The 21,990-nt window shown below is 39.0% G+C and overlaps 1 protein-coding gene and 1 long non-coding RNA gene across 2 annotated transcripts; one reads left to right on the forward strand and one right to left on the reverse strand.

Annotated features, from left to right (window-relative positions):
* The first annotated feature begins 316 nt into the window (after positions 1 to 316).
* On the forward strand, positions 317 to 21,885 carry LOC137974599 (E3 ubiquitin-protein ligase ZNRF3-like). Its single transcript, XM_068821506.1, has 12 exons — positions 317 to 456; positions 8,078 to 8,501; positions 13,189 to 13,314; positions 15,159 to 15,233; positions 15,928 to 16,013; positions 16,722 to 16,776; positions 17,016 to 17,102; positions 17,512 to 17,538; positions 17,965 to 18,159; positions 18,848 to 18,950; positions 19,890 to 20,291; positions 21,618 to 21,885. The coding sequence occupies exons 2-12, from the start codon at positions 8,292 to 8,294 to the stop codon at positions 21,653 to 21,655; spliced, it is 1,404 nt and encodes a 467-aa protein (XP_068677607.1). The 5' UTR covers positions 317 to 456; positions 8,078 to 8,291; the 3' UTR covers positions 21,656 to 21,885.
* LOC137974601 (uncharacterized) lies at positions 8,739 to 19,104 on the reverse strand. Its single transcript, XR_011117478.1, has 3 exons — positions 19,034 to 19,104; positions 13,887 to 13,972; positions 8,739 to 10,167 (listed from the first exon to the last, which is right to left on the reverse strand). It is a non-coding gene; the product is annotated as an uncharacterized lncRNA (long non-coding RNA).
* Positions 21,886 to 21,990: the final 105 nt, after the last annotated feature.

Raw genomic sequence — 21,990 nt, forward strand, 5'->3', positions numbered from 1 at the left:
TGACCCATTGTGTTTGAGACGACCACAAAGAAAGTCTCTTTTATCATCGTACTTGTTTTAGCGTGTTAAATTGTTTGGAAGATCACGTACCTCCACCGATATTTAAACAACAAAAGAGGCGAACGGAAACCACGTGGTAGCAACATGATGAACAAACCACGAAAGAAACAAAAACCGACGTAATTCGGGAAATGTTGGTCAACCGCGGAACTTCTAATGTCCGTGGGTCGGTCAGAACTTTTCTCAATACACGGTCACGCAACCGGAAACACAAATCATTTGAAGTGAAACGGAAAGGTATTTTATTTCATAGCCTGAACGCGGAAAAAAAAACTCGGCATCGACGCTTTTCAGAGTTTTGACGAAGAACTTTAGTCTGCACTAGGGTAAAATAGATCAGTGTTGCGTTTACAAAGACAACGTCTGGCTCAACGTCGTTGAATTTACAACAGCAAGGTAAGTCCACTTTTCAATGCGACATAACCGTGAATCCGGCGAAGGTGAACATTAATCGGCATTGCCCGGGCAGCATTGCACATTAGTAGCACCTTGGCTTCCGTGTTGCACACCACTGGACTGACCTGACCCCAGCGCTATTGCCAATTCCTTTTTATGTGTGCGCAAAGAGGCTGTGGCACGGCAGTGCAGTTAATTTTGTGATTCCCATTCGCCCCTACTCACTATATGCAACTTATCGTGAACCCAGAAATTATCTTCCAAAGCTTCAGTTCACTGAAAGCTACACGTGTGGTAACTGAAAAGATGTTTGTCGAGTATACATAATGCAAGTTACAAATAAAAGAGACAAACTTGAAAAAACTGCCACGGTTAGCCTGATTAGTTTACAACACCCCCAATTTTAATCCATTTTAATCGTTTTCAATTTTGCCAATCCCTACCTCCTATTATATTTACTGCTTTATTCAAACATTCCTTACAGCGGTTATCAGTCACTGAAGCCCGTAAAGGACATTTTTTCATATTTCGAAAATTAAATTTAGCCGGACGTCAATAAAATGTTTCCATGACGAATATTGACGTCCACCTAAAAGTTAAGTTTCGAAATACAGTCAACTCTCCGCTAACGGACACACTCGAAAGCGCACAGCTCTACTTACAGACACTTCCCCATTTTACCTTCCAGTCAAACTCTGTATTTACACATTCCCGAACGCGGACACTTTTGAAAATTAAAATTGGATTTTTCTTTCAGTTTGTTTACGCTCTCTCAGTCTTAAGCGGACACCCCACGTATAATATTTGTCTTTAATTTGCAATTCAAACAAAACTACTGTATCACCTTTGACAGAGCAACAGAATTATGAGGTCGGTTTTGTCAAATCTCCATTTGTCCGTCCAAGGGAAAGCAAGCTGTCCGTTTGTTTGACATGAACAAGAGTTCAACAAGTACTTGTAGTGTCACGTTATGGCACTGAATAATTCTCGTAAGCAGGCAGTTAATGATAACGGACGTTGAGGGGAGCGTGTGACTGATAACCTTAAATAGCTATTTTTACGATTCGCTTGCCAGTTTTCCCTTCAAGTTCTTCTTTTTTTTTTTCACGATTAAAATCAGATTTACCAAATCTGTTCAAATGTGTCTTTGATACGTTAAGCCTCCTAAAAACTCTTTCACGAACCGTTCATGAATAAGCAAGATGTAGTGAAGCAGGGATGGCGTAGTGGATATGGCACTCGCCTCCCAGCAAAGTGGCCCGGGTTGGATTCCGGACTCGTGGGCAGATGTGAGTTAAGTTTGTTGTTGTTTTTTTTTACTCTGTTCCGAGAGGTTTTTCTCCGGTTTTCCGCTTTCCTCAAAAACCAAAATCTCTAAATTCCAATTCGATCGGATGCAGGACAACCATAATCCTTTGAGTTGTTGTAAAAGGGTAGCTGACGCTTATATTGGAGAAAACACTTTTTGATGTCACGAGCCCCAGGTGATTTTTTATGAAAATCGAGTTAGGTCAGGAGTCCATGAGTAGGAGCGAGCAACTCCCATACTGAGCCTAGCCTATGTCACGGATTTTTACAGACCAGTCTATTCTTGGACTACCTTTGCCGCAAAACAACAAAGGCAGTTCCGGTTCGGTGACGCTATAACGTCAAGTAAGTTGGCAGTGATTGGTCATCGGGCTCCTGGGGGAGTCTCATTCGAGGGAAATTCAATCTAAAAATAAAATGGTCTCCTGGTTAGGTGCATTTCTGGACAGAAAGTGGTGAAGAGAAAAACTGGAGTATGAAGGGGAAAAACAAAGTACATAACCGCGTGCCCTACTAAAGTTAAAATAACCTGCTATCTTAGCATTTCTGGGCGCTTTTATGTAGAAAATAAGAAATCAAGGTTCAACTGTACTATTTACCCATGAAGCTCCACTCACTCCAAAGTGGTTTTAGGGAGGGTCTCATAAGTGCTTATAAAGTCCAAGCATTTAACAAAACTTTCCACTATGTTCCTGTGCGTGCACAGAGCGTTTCAAAGACTGTTTTTTTCCCCAGATATGCTCAGTATTATCTATCGTTTTTTGTCATGGATAAAATAGCTTTTTATGGAGCAAAACACAAATAACTTTTACATCATTCGAGGTGGCAGGTGTAGAATCCACAACTAATCTTAGAATGTTTACACGGTACGTTAATTTACTTTGCATCAAATGGTGACATCCGGTTAGCAAACTTTTCACAAAATATATCCCTTAAGAACTAGTGATGGAAATGTCTTAAGCCTGGTTTTCACTAGACACGAAGGCACAAAAACAAGCATTAAGGCAAACACAAGAGATTCGTGTCAAGTGAACACGAACCACAACGCAAGCACAAGAACACGACGCAGAGACAAAGATTCTTTAGTTCCATGATCTCTCTTCCCACGCGGCGCTGCACACTTCCCTTTTGTAAACTGTCGTTGCCATTTCAAACGGTCGATGCCATTTATAACGGTCGACTACACACTTCACTTCAAAGAAAATTAAAAGAAACAAACTAAGAAAAAATATTGACAAAAATTAAGACAAAAAAGGAAAAAAAACATTTATAAAAGAAAAACTGGAGGAAAAAAAGAGTCCGAAAATTTCAAGACTCGAACTCGGGTTCTTAGCCATCACCCTAAACAGAACCCTAATCCGAACCCTAAATCATATGACCAGCGAGACACAACTCCCAGTAATCGCAACCTTTTGAGTTCTTAAACCTAATGAGTGTAATTCAGAGCTAAAAAATGGCATCGACCGTTTCAAATGGCAACTACCGTTCTGAGAAATGGCAACGACCGTTTCAAATGGCCACGACCGTTTACGAAAGGAAAATAAGCCGCGACGCTGCGAGTGGAATCTGGAATGGGTCTTTTTCATAGGACGAACATCAAAGCTCGCGTTGTGCTTGCGTTTCGTTCCGTTTGCACAAAACGCAAGCGAATGCAAGTATAATTGCCTCCATATGTAAAAAGAAAAGTTTTGATCCTGGCGCTTTCACGGTCTTGTACTTGCGTCGTAAGTGAAAACCGACCAGGCTTTAAACCTGTTTGAACATTGGTGATCGGTGTGGAATAGGACGTTTTCAACCAGCCTCTAGAGACACCAATAACAATAGAGAAATGTACGACTTCTGGTGGATGAACAAAAGAAGCTAATGAGAGATCTTTTGTTTTCGTCAAACCAACATGGCGGCGATGACGTCGAGGGAAACCTCCTTATCAAATTGTAGACAATTTGTTATGGAAGCGCTAGCTGAACAAATTACAAGTGCCGAATCTTGGGAGCAACTAATACGTAGAATTAAGAATTAACTTTCCGTTGCGCTGTACTCTGCTGTCTACCATCAATCTAAACTTGTGCAAGACCATCAGAATTGCATAAACCGCGGCCATTAAATAGCTTTTCGCGTCTTGGTATTAAACTCTTGCCACTGCCGGTTTAAAGAATAACAAACGTACAAGCCAAATTAATTACCACTTATCTCAGAGCAATTAGTGTTTTTTTTTTTGGCCTTCGTACAGCCTGATAAGGCTCTATCATAAGGATCACAATCACAGTCATCATTTGGGACTTTCTCGCGACGAGTTGAGCCAACGCTTACTTATTTAGAGCAGCGTGGTTTTTGAAAATGAGTATATTGCGTGCAAATTTCAAACCGCAAAACGGATTCGAAACAAGCCAGTCTTTTTAAACTTTTGAAAGTTTATTTAACAAGGAAAAATTTTCGAGCGGCCTGCATTGATGTGGGCCGTTCGAATATTATACGGAAGCGCTTGGGCGACAACTTTCACTTTGAAGAATTTATGCCAAAAGATAGTTAATCTCGCTTTATTACAAAAATAATTTTACCATCACGTGCTTTGCAATTCTCCTTTCGTTATCGACTCGGTGAAGTTTTCACAAACGCGGCATTCACAATTGTTTCGATTATACTTGATCAATTGAAATATAATTCATGTGGCCTTTCCTAATAATCCCTTACAGGACCAACGGCTTAATTGCCTTTTTGGAAGACGGCCAAAATGAGCCAAACGTACACCGGTAACCCCTTCGTAAACCAACAATTCATTAACAGCCTCGCTTATGAAAAAATAATAAGGAGTATTTGGCACGCTAATGGAATTCTTGCTGTACGATCGCCATTCATTGCCGTCTGAACGAGTACTGTACGTGACTCGGGGAAGAAACCAAAAAACAAGGAAATATGAGTGCAGTTTGAAGTTCAATATCGATCCGACGGAAACGAAGTTTTGAATCGCACAGCTTCTAGCATAAATTAAGTGTTACAGCCATTATATTGCGAAAAAAGTAATTTTTGAGACATAAAATCAATAAGAAGTAACAAATTCAGGCGACAATTTGTTAAACAGCTTCCGCGAGAAAACAGTTTCGATTTTTTCACCTTGCCCATATTAGTTGCAGATGATTTTTGTATTGAATAGATAAAACTTCGCGCTAGCTCAAACTGTTGGAGTTTGTTGCAGGAGCCTTTCCTGGCTTACTTCCTTGACAGCTTTACTTGAGTTGAACGTTTTCAGTAGAAGATAAATGTAGACCGTGGATTAAACAACGACACAGAGCGGCACATTTCAAAATGAGAACAAACTTTTACTTTTGGTAATAAACTAACGCTGCTTAAAAGCGAAGATTTCAAATGATGTTTTTACTCTAGATAGCGCCATTTGCGAAATGTGTCGTGTTCTCAGCGTGCCATATGCTGTGAATATTAATTTTCATATAGTATACAAAACGGAAAGGTAAAAAAGGAATAATTTTAAACGTAAACTAATGTTGAAGACCATGGGGGATCAGATACTACTCATACCGGTTGAGTGCTTTCGTCTAAAAGTAGTAAATCTCCTCTAAAGATTTGACTAACATTTTCAGAAGATCAAACTAACTTTGACCATCATAAGAAAAAACGGATAAATTACATGCGGGCCAGTGAATCCCAAGAGCCCACCATGCATTTGGCAAATTCGAAAAAGGTGAAACCATTATATCCAGTGCTATATCCATTTAGATAAAAGCACCTCTCAGCAGCGTGGAAAAAGAATATTGTTCAGTCGTTTCATACACGGGAGGAAACGCCTCGGGTCGTGTGATAAACAACTGTACTTTTTTTTCCTTAGACGGCCACACATTAATTAAGTACAAACAATGAAAACAAAATATGCAGCGTCAAAAAAAAAACAGTTGTTTGCTTTTTCTGGATCATTAATAGTGTTGAAGACCTTTTTTGGCGAGATAAACAACATCAAGAAAGAGCTATGTTTTCGAGGGAAACACATTGGACTATGGAAAAGGTGAGCCACATTTTACAAGGCAACCAAAGCTAGTAAGATTGCAACTGGACAGGGAGTATGGTAAACTTTCGTACGCCAAGGGAATTCAAAACTTCTCTGCGTTATAAACGGCATTAAAAAGGGACAGCCGAAGAGTAGTCTTGCAAAAGCCATTAGGAAACCGTGTGAGAAGGTGGGCCCATATTGTACGAAGACATCAAGAAGTTTGTCAAATTTCATCTAAATGGGAATTGGGTTACAATATTCTTTAATTCTTGGGGAAAACCCTTTTTGTTTGTTTCATAAACAGTACAAAAGAGATAGCTCCTTTTTCAGAGAAACACAAGAAAGCTACGGGTGAACTGAGACGGTACCTTATTGTTCAGAGAAAAATAAGAATAAAAAACCTCGTCATATTCTCCTTGATAACGAATACGGGTAAACTCCCATTCGCTAGGGCAAAACATTCTTGAGCAGGGTTTACAGTACTAAAAGAGAATAGTATTTTTCACTTTTAACAGCTGGCAAAATAGCCACACTTTTGACACGAATATTCGAAAACGTTTGCGGGTTTCGGAATGTTATTTGAACTGACAAATATTCCTTGAACGCTTCGAACTAAAAGCGCCGGTTTTGGCGACTTGGCTTTTTTCCGAGTATGACCGAGTGTCAGCTTTTTCCGAACATATATCCGTTGTTTCGTTCTAAAACGCTCCCCTGTGCACGACCAGAGGTACCTGTTTTTGAGCTTTCCATATTCCAAGTTTAGTAAACACTAAAAGCTATTTAAAAGGACCCCAAGAACTCCGACTCGTCCAATCAAAAACCATTAAATTTGAACATAGTTAGTAAGAGAAAGCTGGCTAAATTTGGAAAACCCTCTTTTCACATCTAAGTGGTTCAACGGTCGTTTAACTCTCTCGATGAATTATTCAGTTGTAACCAGTCAAATGAAAGCCAGCGAAGATAACTGTGTCCGAATTTTTTTCTGTGCAAGCTCTGATGGTGAATGCATGGCCGCTACAGTGAAGTCGAACGCATTCACTGAGTCTATCTTCAGGTCTTACGAATCAAATATATGGCGAAGGCTAATAACCTTGTCTAATTTTTCTTTAGATTTTCATTTGAAGTTTTCCCAAAGCTTCCGTCGAGATGAGTTGCTTGAGTGGATAGCCGCTAATGTACCGCCTGTAGAGTAGCAAATGGGCCATTTAAAAAAATGCTGCTTAGATTCGCTTAGCGATAAATTGGCCAATGAAAATTCACAGTATAACCCATCCTGTATTATATATTCTCCATTTTTTTTTTTTTTTTTTACATGAAATGGGTATTTATCCAGCAAGTAACAACGAATACCCGCGACAGGTATCTCCGCAGTTTTAAAGTCACTTTCATCAAAATATCACAAGATTTTGAAGGCCAATAATGTCGGAACGGATCGCCATTTGTACGGGGTAATTTCGTCGGCAATAACGTTATTTTGGTAGCGTTATTAGACCTATTGCGGCGAAACAAAGTTTCAATTAACGAGAGCTATTCAACAGCGTGCGGTTTGAATCGATTATATTCCGCAGAACTTTATTGGTGCGGTGAATCGCAAAGACCAACGTCTCATAAAATATTTAAATACTTCGTGTGTTTTCAAATTGTCCTGGAAGAAAAATATGTTTGAAACCCTGCTTTGATCGAAAGGAAAACGACAGCTTAAACAAAAGGTAGCGACGTTGTTAAGTTGAATAGGTTCAAAAATGTTTTGTCTTCGAGGGAAATTTATGTTGATACGAGAAATGATATACAAGAAGAGACACCGAGTTTTGGTGTTGTCTATTCGCTGTCAAAAATAATTTTTTTTTCTCTCTAAACGGGAAAAATCCGCTTTAAAGAGTACTGTTGATATTTTAATAACTTCCACAGCTTTAATAATGAACGACGCACAAAACAACCAGTAAGCGCGGAAGTTACAACGCAATTATGTGAGTGAAGACAGGAAAGTGAAAGACCGCGTTAGTTTGTCGGTTTTCAAGAAGTTCTGGAGCCGTTTTCTAGGGATTATTTAATTAGCATTGCAATAAAATTTGCACAAAGGGAGCAGATAAATGAGAGTACCAAGGCTCCGCCTTTGCACTTTTTAATATTTCGTGCTCATATTTGTTGTGGAGTGCGGCTTATCTTTCTACTAGTCGAAGCGTCTGAAGGCTGAGTGCTACATTTGTCCGGGCAACCATCGATTTAGGGGCTTCCAGGCACTTTGCTTTCGGGCCCAAGTTAGTTAATCTACCAGACCAGACCATTAATGATTTTTTAATTAATTTTTGACAGATTAAGTGATTGATGGACAGAGGCGGTCCCTGTGTCGGGTAGCGAGCTGGCAGCCGTGCGTAAAGAACAATAACAAAAGCACACGAATGGTCATCCCAGTGGAATAACTTGCTTCCTTGGCGATAGCACCACATCAACTACTGCTCTTTCCGGGCGATGCTAGACATTTGCGTTCTGATATCGCGCAAGTAACGTGTCCCTCGAGGAAGCGATCATGAAGAATTACTCAGTGCGTTCGTGGCCTTTGCAACTTCTGCTTTTTCTCGCGTGTTGGAGTGTAACCCTAGCACTTGAGAGAGCTCTTGTGGAAATTGTGATCTATGAACATTCGTCCGGCGGAGACTACACTACCTATACCTACGAGCTAGAGGGTAGCTTTTCCAACGCTGGGACAGCTACAAGCGCTGAAGGCGACGTCCTCGAGGTAAGGAAATTATAATTCTGGCGTTGTGTCTGACGAGTCTTCGATCAAGGCAGAAAAATCTCGCCCCGACTGCGGTTTGTTTATCTCGATTCACCTCACACAACCCTCGACACAGATTTGTAGATTTTTTTTTTCCGCGAATGGTAGAGTTCATGACTTCGGTAAGTATTTTCGATTTGTTTACCCAGCGCTGGTCAAATACTTCAGAGGCATGACATATTGAAGTGAGACGCTTCGCTAGTTTGTTGGCTCGATTTAATGAGTTCGCCCGATTGCTTTCATTCAAAACGTCGGCATTGGTTTCAACTTAATTACAATTACTCTCAAGTGTTGCACTTGCTGTCACGAAACGTCGCTGTTTCTTACCGTGATAGCGCATAAAAGCAAAAAAAAACACCAAAAGTGTTCATTTTACCTCGTTGTAAAGGCTAAATCATTTTTACTCACGCTGTTGTAGCGTCGCTTGGAATTTACGCCATACAATTGACCTCGCTTCCTTTCTTTGCATTTTTTAAATCGCTTTCGCTAATTCCCTACTTTCCTTTCAAGTTATTGTCTTTGTTTCACAAGGAACACTACAATATCTACCGCCTTCGATCACTTGTTCGATCGAGTGGCGGTGTGGATAGGACTGGATCGCGCTCGTGCTGTAAATGAACCTCCGTAGTTTTTAATCACAACGAACTGATTTCCGCTGCGTAGCGCTGGAATTGTGTAATTATTATCAATCATTTTTTTTGCCGATGGGTGATCCCACGACCACGTTATTTGAATAAACCTTTCCACGATCTTTTGCATCGAGGGAACATTTTAAGTACTCCTCTTCAAAACACCAGTCTTTGCAAAGATAAGGTCGATAGGTCAGCCATGTGTACTCTTCGAAAAAATTGTCAAAATCTGCGTTTATTTGCGTGCCGGAAATACGAAGGCATTTGAGTTGAAGAGTGCGCTTGGTTCACGCCATAGAGCCAAGTTTGCATAAAAGGGGTTTCCGTCTCTTGGAGAATGGAATGAATCGTCAATTTTCAATCTTTCTCCAAGCAGTGCGAATGGTTAAGATTCTAGGCCTTCACTGCGTTTCCGTTTGAATCGCAGATCGAAATTCCCTCTGGGTCTTTAATCGCGCGACCGCGATTAAAGCTTCTCGAAGCACTTGACCCACGTGGAAGTGATTGGACAAATATCTAGCTATCATCATTTCAAAAAGAGTTTATGGTCTGAGCGGGATGACAGATAGGACTTCTGATTGCTTGTACGGCTGTGTGCTTGCTTGTGATAAATCAAGGTTGCTTGCACCAGGCAGCCCACGAGAAGTTTGGGCCAATTTCCTGATTTTAAATTTTGGCGAGACCTTGGGTAACCTGCAAGTCCGTGCTCGTTCCTCGGCTGTAAATCGCTTTCCACTTGCAATATCCAAGCGCGTTACGAGGTGTCGATTGGATTTCGTTCTCCCAAAAGAAGGACTTATACACTTGAACTGCGCAAGGCAGAGACGTGACACGAAACACCCTTTTAACGTCAGCAAACTTGTTTGGCACAAGAAATGAATAGCTGTTATTCGCATTAGCTCAGGGAGTAAGCGTTAAAACGTCTGATAAATGTGGACTGCCGAACGCTGCCGCCCCAAACAGGGTGTTTCTTTCCCGAAGGATTTCTATAACAATACCTACAATAAAAGAAAAAGGCTCTTCACAAAGGTAACGTCACCGCTAGCTCGAGATAATAGAGGAACGAATGAGTTTTGAATTAAAACATGGACAATACAATCACTCAGAATTTAGTTCTCCTTTGCTAAAACAATGTACTCAAAAGGAATTTTCCAAAAGCTGATAACCTTTTTCTTTCTACTTGAATCGTGCTAAGAGAAACAACCCGATAAGTTGCGAATTGAAAATCGAACGATGGAAGTCAAATGAAGTTTTTGTCGCTTGCGGCGTCTCTTTTAATAACAGTGATTACTTTTAAACGTGAAAACTATGTCAGTTTGTCCTGTGTTTCCGCCAAGGGTGCGAAGAAATTTACTTGCCGAGGAAATGATCAAAACATTGCGGCGATAATCTTCGCTCCGTTGTTGAGGGTGCAAATCAAAAGTCTTCGCCCCTTCCGACTGCGTAATTTAGCCATGAAACTTGGTAAAACGTCCGTTACTACAGTGTTGTGAAATGAAGGCGTTCTATAATAAACTTCGATGGTGTTTTGAGTTTCCTTCGTCTTGTTTGTGCAAGTAGACGAAATCGAAATAACACGTGGCCATAAGCTTGTTAAAAATGTCTGTCATCGCTTTTCGCCGTGTTGCGCGCGCTGGCGCCAAATATTTCAAAATTCCATTTCCAAACAACCCTGTGTTTCCCAAAGTCGGAAAGAGTTGAGCCCTTTTCTGCCGCATCGGCGGCCAAATACGGTCTTAACCTTGCGCGTTTCCGCGAAGAAAGTTATATGCAACATGAGACGAGAAACAGCTTGTTCCCTTAGCGCTTTATCGGCAGACAATACTTAGTGGGGGAAACCATCTCCGATTTCCCAGGCTAATTACACTAATGGCTTTTCCAGAACTCTTGAAAAAAGGGGCAAACTCACTTTCCGACGTCTCTGAGTAAAAGAGATTAAAATTCGAGTACATTGATTGCTTTATTGATAAAGGGCAAAACAATGCATCGTTTTGTGGACTTTTTTCCCATAGTGTAGTTAAAAAAAGTGGTGTCTTTTCCCCGTATTCACTCCAATACAAGCGAGTTTGGAGTTGAAGATCGCAGCGGATTGATGGCTATTCTGGAATTCTAAGGGAGAAAAAAATAACAGATTTGCTACCTGATTTAATATTTTAGCAAAGCCTCTTCAAATAATTACATGTTTATTGCAGCAAGGTCCTTTAGGGGCTTAAGAAAGCAATGAGATTTTGTTTAAGTTTGAACATAATAACCACTCACTTTTTTTTTTTTACTACAATAACAAAAAAGAAAGAAAAACAATTCCTCGCAAGTTCGTTCTGCGCTGTTTTTACTTTCCCAGCGGCCGCGTTAGGTGAATCGATTAAACGTGTAATTTGTCTGTTTTTAACACCGGAATATTCGTAGCCCCTCCCGGCCAAATTAGATGTGACCTTCGAATTCAAATGAGGTGTGAAATTCAACGATTCGCTCGGATGATTTTATAATTAAAACCTTCAATGTGAACGCCGAGAAAATTCCGACGCAACTTTTGGCCCGAGAAAAAACATGCTTTCCGTTTAGCACAAGTGTTTAACAATTCGAATTTTTGAGAGAGGCAAGCCCTCTGTTATGTTCTCTCCATTGAGATAGTTATTGAGTCCTCACTGACATCCGTGTTTTCTAAACATTGTCAAAAACATGTTATTAAGAAGGTCATTAAATTCACTCCTTTTCTTATCGCAATAATTCGCTTTGATGCGCATTGTTTGGCCCTCGGCTTCGTTTGATCGGCCATCTTAGCATCTCTTATTCAAGGCAAGCCATTGCCTGACAACGCCGCAAGTTGATCTTTTGACGCGCTCCAAAACAATGGTTGATGTCGCCGAAACAAAATTAAAACTGACCTGTCGATTACTCATTATTGCCTTTGTAAATTTAAGCCGCCCTGTGGGATCTTGCAGCGATGCTTTCTATGGAAATGGAAACGAATCTACAAGCAGTGTGCTTCGTTGAACTCTGACTGTTTCGCGAAGGTCGTACAGACGATTTTTACGACGGCAAAAAGAAAATACAGACCCCTTTTTCTAATACAAGCTTTGTGTCGTTTCGGTAGCACGGCAAAAAATCTCATCAAGTAATACTTAAATATTTGATTAAAAGTTTATAACTGTTTTTCCACAATATCCACAATTTTTAATTAATTTTTCGAATGAAAAAGGGATTTTTTATTGGATATTAAAATAATTAGAAATATGCCGTTTCTCGGGGTGAATTCTATTTGACTGTTTTTCGTTTGTTTTCAATTTTTTTACCTATAGAATAGAAACAAAACCAGAAGTTTTCCCGTAAAAGCGACTATTTTAGAAATGTTGGGATGATGGAACAGTTTTGCTTCAATGTAAATGTAATACTTGTGCAAAAAAAAAGGAATACATTTTAATGCATGTCCACCACTAGATTTAATATTCATAATGCCTAACCCCACAACTTCAATAATGTTTTATACTTATGACTCATTGGTTTTTTGTTGAAGTCGAGAGGGAAAAACTGAATCAGTCGCTTGTTTCCCAATGATATTAACGTGTATATGATAATAAAGCTAAGAGCTTCCAGGGTTCTGTGTACAACAAAACAATCTGAGCAAGGATGGTACAGTCAGTTAGTGTGCGGCCTTGGTCGTTGGAGATCCTGAGTTTGATCCCTTGATCTCACACCCTTGTCTCGACTGTCCTTTCTGTGTGGCTTACGTAGCTTTAAATATGCTTAAAACTGAGCACTGCACCGTCGACCTCAGGTTTGTCAGTTGAATTAAACTTATCGGCGTTAAATATGGTTGCTTTACTATGCTTAACTTCACCTTCATAAACATGACATGAGGATACCCAACTGTGTAAAGAGGAAATGAATGTTTATATTCTCCATGCAATACATCCGAAAAAAGCCACTCGGGAGTAGAATGTGCAGAATCCACGGGCACCCTAACCACAAGGCCACACCATTTTAGAAATTAATGGCTATACGTAATGTTTCTTTTTCAGGTTCATCCTCTGGGTTTGTGTAATACCTCAGATGATGGTGATCTGTATGAATATGGTTGGGTGGGAGTGGTCAAGCTTACACCACCAGACGGATTAAACGAGCCCTGCTTTACACTCCTAGAGAAGGTATGGCAGCCTTGGAATTTTATCAGTCACATTGCTATAATGGTCTTAGGACTAGGAATAAGGCCAGCTCAGTGGTTCGTTCTGGCAATGCAAGCATATAAGCGTGAGCAGCATATGAAAACTCAGTAGATAAATGCAGACATTCCAACCCCTTTTGAAGGAAAATAGGGAGTATTTTTTAGCGCTGAATTAGGCGGTCACACAAGTGCTTAAGGCTCGAGCTTGTAGGGGGGGTCTGAGGGTATCCTCCCAGGAAATTTTGCAAATTTAGTTTCTCTCAAGTGGCATTTCCTACATTTTGACATCATTTTCATAGTGTTATTCTATAATTAAGGTCTTAGTTATTGTTACCACTGGAGTCTTGGTCAGGCTTGTCTGCCAAAATGGTGTAAGACTGCAATTTAAGGAACTTTTTAACAAAGGATTGGATGGGAGTGTAGGAGAATCAATATGATGATGGTGATGATAATAATAAATTATTATTAACTTAAGGCACTGATAGAATTTCTAAAAATAGACAACATTAGACTTAATTTAACTCTTATTGCACATTATTAATCAAAGAGTTTTACCTTTACTGATATGGAACTTTTGATAAACAGCCTTGTTTTTCCAACCTGAGCAAACAGCCCAATCAATTCCAAATTACCCATCACACCTGGAAGATAAGAAAGTCATTAAAGGTTGTGATCACTTCCAAATCCAAGTTAATGTTTACCTTACTCTGGGATATGCCCATATATCTATTTGCATTTGAAAGGAAAAGCATTTCCTGTAATGAGAAAACATAATAAACTGCATAAGCCGGTGCTCTTTGTATGAAAAACATAATATTAAACTGACTGTTTCTTTTGTTTTCTTTTTTTTTGGGGGGGGGGGGGGGAGTGCGTTGTTAATATAAATCCCACGTTTGTACAATATATCTATGAGTTACAAAAATTATGATGATAGTGACTTCATGTTTGATGTTGTGAAGGACTGCAAGCAAAACTTTTCTCTTGTGACGACGTGCATTGCATTTAAAGTGGAGATTTTTTGTAGCACACATGCTTAGAACCGAAAACTGGTCCTCATGATTGCATGAACCTCATCAAACAATGCAGGGTTGTGGAGGAGTACAGCTGGTGCAGTGGTCAATAAGCTGGTGCCCTGACAAGTAATAATATTGTCTTTCATTAGACAGAGCAAAATCTGTAAATGGCCCTCTTAGAAGGCTAAGGGTTTTCAGGGCCACACTTTCTCATAATTTTACTAGAAATAGTGGTGTGATTAGGAATGTAACCTATGAAGACTGCCAGCTCTTTAATAGCCTGTGAGCTGCTGGCAGGCTTCGTTTCGTACGGGTAGCTCTTAAACCAAGCAACCTTCCTGCACACAGAAAAAAATATTGTCTCTTGCCCTAACTTGTGCTTATCATGATTGCACTCATTGGATGATGAGATAAAGGATGCCAAAGGGAGTCTACAGTCAAGTGGGCAGTCAGGATGGCTTAGTGGTTATCAACCGTGTCTTCCACCTCTGCGACCCGGGTTCAACTCTTGGCCCCGACATCGTATGTGGGCTGAGTTTAAGTCAATCTCAACCTGACTCTTAAGGGTTTTTCTCCAGGTACTCCGGTTTTCCTCCCTCAGCAAAATCGACTCCCAGCCTATTCCATCTGGCTGTGGTGCTGTGCTCCGAGGTCATACATGGCTCGTGTTCAGGGGCTGAGCGCCTGTACACCATTATTCTTGCTGCTCTAAAAGAAGTCCCATTTTAATAACTATATAATTATGTAAAAATAGAATTGTTTTAACTCCTTGTGGAAATGCTCTTCAAAGTTGGGGTTGAATTTTATCTTTCAGGTCCAAAGAGCAATTCTAAGGGGAGCAACAGCAATTATATTTGACATCAGTGAATATCCTGCAGCAGCAACAGAGGTAATAAAAATGGTCTGTCTAAATAAAATCATTGTTTTACAGAAGCAAGTTTTTTTTAATGCAACTACTTATTATGAGGATTTCAAATTGAAAGCAAATAACTTAAGATGCAAACAACAAACACCTGTTTATGTTGTTATCCTTTTAAGGGGCACTCCTAATATCCAATACGTTTGAAGTGGTTTTCAGTTTCAAGGTATATCAGTTTCCTTAAAAGTTCCTGCTAACAAAATAATTAATTAACCCTGGTTATTGAATATTTGTAGGAACTAGAAACATGCACAGCTTTTTACCTGCCTAACATGGTCAGTTAATACAAGCAAGGACCCAGTTTTTTTTAAGAATGACTTTAAAGTACCTTTGATAAGGATCAGAAACAACCGCATAAATATTAATTACTCCCTGCAGCCAAAACAAGTCTGTGACATTATTACTGAGTCGTTATTAGTTGACATATGAGGGTACTGGTTTTGAGATAAAAATAGCGTACAGGAAAAATGGTTAGTTCGTTCCAACTAAATGAATTTGAAGATAATAATTAAAATAATAATAGTAATAATAGACTAAGTATTATTATTAAACAGATGTTGTTTGTATCTCAGTTGTTTGTTTTCATGTTTTGGGTATCTTGCCAATGCCTCTTTTCTTGCTCTTTTGAAGTCTTGTGATTGGTAATTCACATTTTCCTTTAAAGCTGAATGCTGCAACTACAAAGATTGCTAGACCTGTGGTGTTGATAAATGGAAAGGATGCTAAGAAATTGATGAACATTATAAAGAAGTAAGCCTTCTTTTCTCATGTTGTACATAAGTCTAGTAATAGCATAAGGTTATTTAATCTATAAAAGACAAGTTCAACAATTTTGCCCTCTATGTTGCGGTTATAAAGAATTTATCATTGGGTACACGTTAACTTTCTAATGTATTTTTTGTATAGTTTTCTCTTTGTATACTTTGTTGAAGTTTAATAGATCATATTGCAATCAATTTTGGACCATATATGCATGAATTAATAGAGTTGTGATTTTATTATCAGTTTACTCTTTTGTTTTCAGAACATTAGTGTAGCAAGCCAATCACATTGCACCTTACAACTAACTACAGTTGCTAAATGGCCCAAAATATGTGCCACAACCCAAAGCAATTTCAGCAATTAACCATCAAAATATTATTGGAATCACTGATCTGTATACTTTTAGGAAATTTATTATTGTGCATACCGATGCAACTGCAAAGTCAGATCAAAATTTTGTAAAAGTTTTTGTAATAATTTATTAACAAACAAAAGATAGTCGAAACACAAGCAGTACTAATTCTGCTCACAATTTGTGTTAATAGTACATGTATGTTCGCACGTTCTGTAAACTCATTAATGCTTCATTCTTGAAACTACTGTGACTTCATAGGGATATGGACATTGGACATTTTTCCTAGTCATGAGATGTGTTAAAGTGGCTGCTAAATTATTGATCTTTTCGTTCCTCAACAGCCAAAAAGTTTCCAGAGCAAGAATTCAATACAGTGTCGCCGGTTACACTCCTCAGGTAAAGGCTTTTTAACATTTCAAAAATACTTGCTCTGGAGTGCCTTATTTGTTGATCATCACCCTGACAACTAGATGGACGAAATAGGAAAAATGTGTCAAATTTTTTTTGTAAGGTCATTCCATTGCAAGTAAAAAGGCATTGATTCCTTCACAGGTCATTGTTCAAACATACGGATATACTTCAGAAGAATTAATTCCCAACTCTTGTCTAAATCTTGTTTGTTTTCGCATTTTCAGCGAGCATCCAATGAATATTTTGACATGGTCATTTTCATGACATTCTTTATTCTGGTGTCCATTGTGTGCTTCATCTTATTATTGAAGGTACGTTTTATTCCTTAGATTCATACTTTTAAATCCTGTACTTTAAATATGTCATGGTAATTTAAAAGTTGATGGAAGAGCAAATTCTACCTGTCCAGTGGTGTACAGGGCTAACTAAAATATATGGGAGGTTAGATGTTAAATATAAAAAAAAAATTAACATCAATTTACTGCACTTCTCGTAATTTTGTGGACTATGATGCTCAATGGACAGGTAGTAGAAAGTTAAAAGCCAACACTGAAACAAACAAAGTGGATCAGTCAATCATGACGCTGACTATGGATGTGAATTTCCTTTCTTCTTCAGTGATTGGCGGCTGAGAAACCTAAACAATCATTAGAATTAAAATTTTAGGGTCTGCAAGTCAATGACAGGCACTATACTGATGCAAGCCATCTTTTTTCACAGATTAAATGGAGGCAAAAGCGGAAGGAGGTAAGTTTTTGTAATCATGCTGAAGAAGACAGTGTTGTTATTGAAGAAGAAATTTTCAAGAAGGTGGATAATAGACATGCTTTAGTTCACAGCACAGAGAGTACATGTATTAATGAACTGCACTTTCTATTTAACTTTCAAGTTAATTGAATCAGTGAAACAAGTTAAATCAGGATGATTATTTATATTTGACAAGCAATGGCAACAGGTTAGGTAGCGGAAGCCACTTGACTCAGGGGATGACTTCCATTCACACTGTTGAAGCGTCATTCGATGTCACCAACAAAAGTGCTTATTTAGGACTACTCTCACTCAGACGATCCTACTTTATCACGATTAGGGGAAGCAGTTTTTTTCTTCTCCATTAAGATTAGTTCTTCTTAACAGTGCAAAGGTATGCTGAATGTTACTTTTCTATCTATCTAGTCATCTCTTACAAGAATGGCTTTACATGCATTATCAAGAATGGAGACTAGGAAATATCACAGTCAAACAGCTGACACATCAAGTTCAAAAGAAGAAAATGTCGACCTGAGTGATGCAGAAAGCACTCTGTCCACTCAATCTGAGTCCACCAATTCCAAATGTGTAATATGCTTAGAAAAATTTAAAGATGGTCAGGTAAGTCCACTGTCTTTTTGTCATGTCCCTATAACAGTACTTTGCATACAGTTTTGCTCAGAAAATGAACTAGTCAGAAAAATGGGAAGGACATGGCTTTTAGACTCACTTATGTGGCAGGCGAAAGTACTGTGAATTGGCATCTGTATTGAAGTACTAAATAATAAGATTAATAGTATTTATAATCTGTAATCACATTAAAATTGGGAAGGTACCATTGATATTAGAGTCATAATGCAAAGATTTCTTTATAATGCCGTCAGAAAATTTATAGTACTATTAACCTAGTACAAGTAGAAAGACAATGATGTAGTAAGCCTTGAAAGTTACAGGTGTCGTCTCAAGAGAAATGAGACACCTGTGCTCCCTAGGTCTGAGGATTTGACACCAAAACATAAATAAGGCCCAAATGATTAAGACTTCAAACTAAAAAAAAACAACATTTGACTTGATTTGCTTTCATTGCTAATTTCAGTTTACAGTGTCCCCAATTACTGTAGATCTCCAGCGCTAGAACGACTAGACACTAAAATAAAGTTCCTTTCCTTTTTTTATCATTGATCGCCAACTTCGACCAATGAAAGCCTCCAACTGCCTGTTGCTTTGTTGTGGTTTGTAATGTGCATGTTAGCTCTTTGATTGCATGTTTTCCTAGTTCAAAGCGTCAACTCTCTCTTTCTTTTCCCAGGACGTCAGAATTGTCCCATGCCGACATGAGTTCCACAAAGAATGCGTAGACCCATGGCTGTTATCAAATTACACATGCCCTTTGTGCATGCTCAATATAGTAGGTAAGACAAAAACAGCTTTGCTTACGTTACTAATACACCAATTTGCTGGTAAACATGCTTTTTGAAGTTGTTTTAATACTTACTTTCATCGGAGCGACGGCCGACGACGAAGGCAAAACACCCACATGTGCCTCTCCATCTTTAAATTTTAGCAAAAACTCTCAAGGAATCCTATTGGTTGAACATCCTCCAATACGCATCAAGCTCTTTTGCCCGCGCCAAAAGGTGATTTCTCGATACCTCGCGCCTTTCGAGATACTCGGATTTCCTATCGGTGATGCTTACTAATATAATACAGGGATATTTTTGCGTGGTTTAAAACTATCCGGAAAAAGTAGATCTTAGTAAGTGTCCTTGGCATCCAAAAAGAAAATCGGGAGTAATCATGCATTTTTGAGAGATAATTAAGCTTCAATTTGAGAAAGAACGCCATACATTGTTTTGTAATTTAAAGCTTTTTACAAATATTTTTCATGAATTATCTTTGAAAAATGCGTGGTTACCCTCAATTTTCTTTTTGGATTTCAATAACACTTGTTAAGATCTACATTTCCTGCATAATCACACACCGGGGAAAAAATATCTTGAATTAGTAGGCACCGTCCTTAATAATGATCTTTTACCCTTTCAACACAGAAACAAATTTTTCTCACAGTGATCGTGAACAGATACTGAAAAATGTGGTCCCATTCTCAATGATGGAAAATTGTCCTTCTCCAGAAGACTGGGTAATGTCCTGGTATAACTGAAATATATTTAAGATAACAAAAAAGGAAAAGTTTGGTGGAAAACTTGTCGAATACTGATGGAATTTATAAAAACCACCTCGTAATCAGCAGACGAGGTATATTCCGATAGGCTTAATGTTAAAATCCCTTCGGTAACTTAACGTATTTCATCTAAAAATGAAAGCTGTTGTGTTCATTTCTTCCTATTTAGAGAAGGAAGGGACAACCAATAAACCAAGAAGAGCTCGTCATTGGTTCTCTAGACGTTGCGGCAGATGCTTATCTAACACGGACAGTTTTCGTTCTTCTATGAGTAGTATAGAGCAATACGCACCTGAAATACCGTCACAGACGTACAGTTCAACACAAGATGTTTCTGCCGACACGGATGGCAATGAAAACAATACTCGTTCGTCTATTGTGAACATATCATCATCTTCGCAAGGATGCGTAGACAACGAATGTACAAATTTACAAGAGCAAACAACGAACTGTGAAAATGATCATGCTTCGTCAAGCTCTATTAGAAGTTTAAGTGTTCAAGGATTTGTGTCGCCATACGAGGAGAGAAAGTGTTACACTCATCAACTTGTTGTGGTGGCTCCAATCACAAGTAAGTCAAAAGCTTAAAGATGGTGCTCAGCGTGCAATTTGAGTATTTAGGCCGCGCAAGGTATTTGCCTCACTCCAAGCGTTTTGCCTGTAGCCCAACTGGTTTTTGGCTGCGAAAATCCCCCAAGATTTCAGTTTCATGACTTTTCGTGCAAAAAATTCAGTGATCGCACATGCAAGTTTGGGGTGAGGGGAGGGGCGCGAATTGGTGTGTACCAACCAAAATCCAGATGGTCGTGTGATTGGCTGAATCTCGCAGATAGGGCAGAAGGAGAGGGGACCTCGGTTCGAGGTCGGTATCTATTAGAGTTAAGGACGGTGCCCACTAAATCAAAGGTATTTTTGCGCGGTTTACTGAATATGCGGGAAATGCAGATCTTAACAAGTGTAATTGAAATCCAAAAAGAAAACTGGGGGTAACCACGCATTTTTCGAAAATAATTAATCAACAATATTTGTAAAAGCTTTAAAATACAAAGCAATGTATGGCGTTCTTTTCCAAATTCAAGCTTCATTCTCTCTGAAAAATGCGTGGTTACCCCTAATTTTCTTTTTGGATACCTAGAGCACTTGCTAAGTTCTGCTTTCTCCGCATAGTTTTGAACTGCGCAAAAATTTTCCCTGTATTAGTAAGCATCACCGATGGGAAACCCGAGTATCTCGAGATGCGCAGAACGTATGCGCAATAACCATAGTAGGCACCTTTCTTAAAACAATATATAGTTAACAACTATTCACCGAAGTGGAGGTGGCTAGTGGTGGAATACCTACCACTAGCTAGATAGATTTTTTAAACTGATTTACTCCTGCAACGATTACAATAAATTTGGCCGCAAATACCGCGAGAGTTTTTCGGGAGTGAATAGCAAAGTTTATTCGGAATTTGAGTAGCCAATCAGAACGCTATCCACTGTTTAAGTCTATACAAGAGAAAATGAGGGGACAGAGAAGGAGGCTCCCGGTCCAGCCCTTGGGATATGTCATGTCCACGAAAGTTATTTTTAGACGAGCGGAAGTCTTCCGAGACGTCCGCATGCAGGCCAACCTCGGTTCGATGTTTGAAAGAAAATACATATTCATCAGCCTTCCACGTGCGCCATCATTTTTTCTTTTCACTAAGAACCTGAGGGCGAATCAAGACTGCATGCGGACGTCTCGGAAGACAGACTTCCCCTAGAACAAAAATAACTTTCGTGGACATAACATATCCCGACCAACGCCTTGAGCCTCCCTCTCTGTCCCCTTATTTTCTCTTGGTGTATACTAACAATAGTTATGAGGCAATATCTGAAATGATCATGAGTAACTTTTTTTTTTTTTTTTACAGAGGACATGCTGGATGTGTCGCAAGAAGACATCGTTTGACCAACAATAAAATGCTCGAAAAAAAAGCTTAGATACTATTTGTTGTTCATGTTATTAAAAGACGAAAGAATTTATTAACCTTAATATTTGTAAATAAAGCGGAGAATACTCGCGGACGATAAATCTATTTTCGGAGTTCTTTTTATTCTGATCAAGGCTTATTTAATAGAATGACCACCGACTGATGCTTAATGTCTGTATGGAAAGAAATAAACTATCTTTTGCTGAAACATGTTTCAATTTTTTCTACTTAGATGGTCTTACCATCCTACAAGAGTAAGAAGAGCAAGTTGGAGGGAAAAAAAACGCTTATACCGGCCTGTCAAAATATAGTA

The sequence above is a fragment of the Montipora foliosa genome, chromosome 11 (genome assembly GCF_036669935.1).
Source record: "Montipora foliosa isolate CH-2021 chromosome 11, ASM3666993v2, whole genome shotgun sequence".
NCBI classification, from domain to species: Eukaryota; Metazoa; Cnidaria; class Anthozoa; order Scleractinia; family Acroporidae; genus Montipora; species Montipora foliosa.

Bases quoted from the DNA above. Each gene is read 5' to 3' on its own strand.
- LOC137974599 (XM_068821506.1), top strand. From the start codon at position 8,292: ATGAAGAATTACTCAGTGCGTTCGTGGCCTTTGCAACTTCTGCTTTTT. The intron at 16,777-17,015 runs GTAAAGGCTTTT...TCGCATTTTCAG, and splicing joins TCGCCGGTTACACTCCTCAG to CGAGCATCCAATGAATATTT. The intron at 17,103-17,511 runs GTACGTTTTATT...CTTTTTTCACAG, and splicing joins GCTTCATCTTATTATTGAAG to ATTAAATGGAGGCAAAAGCG.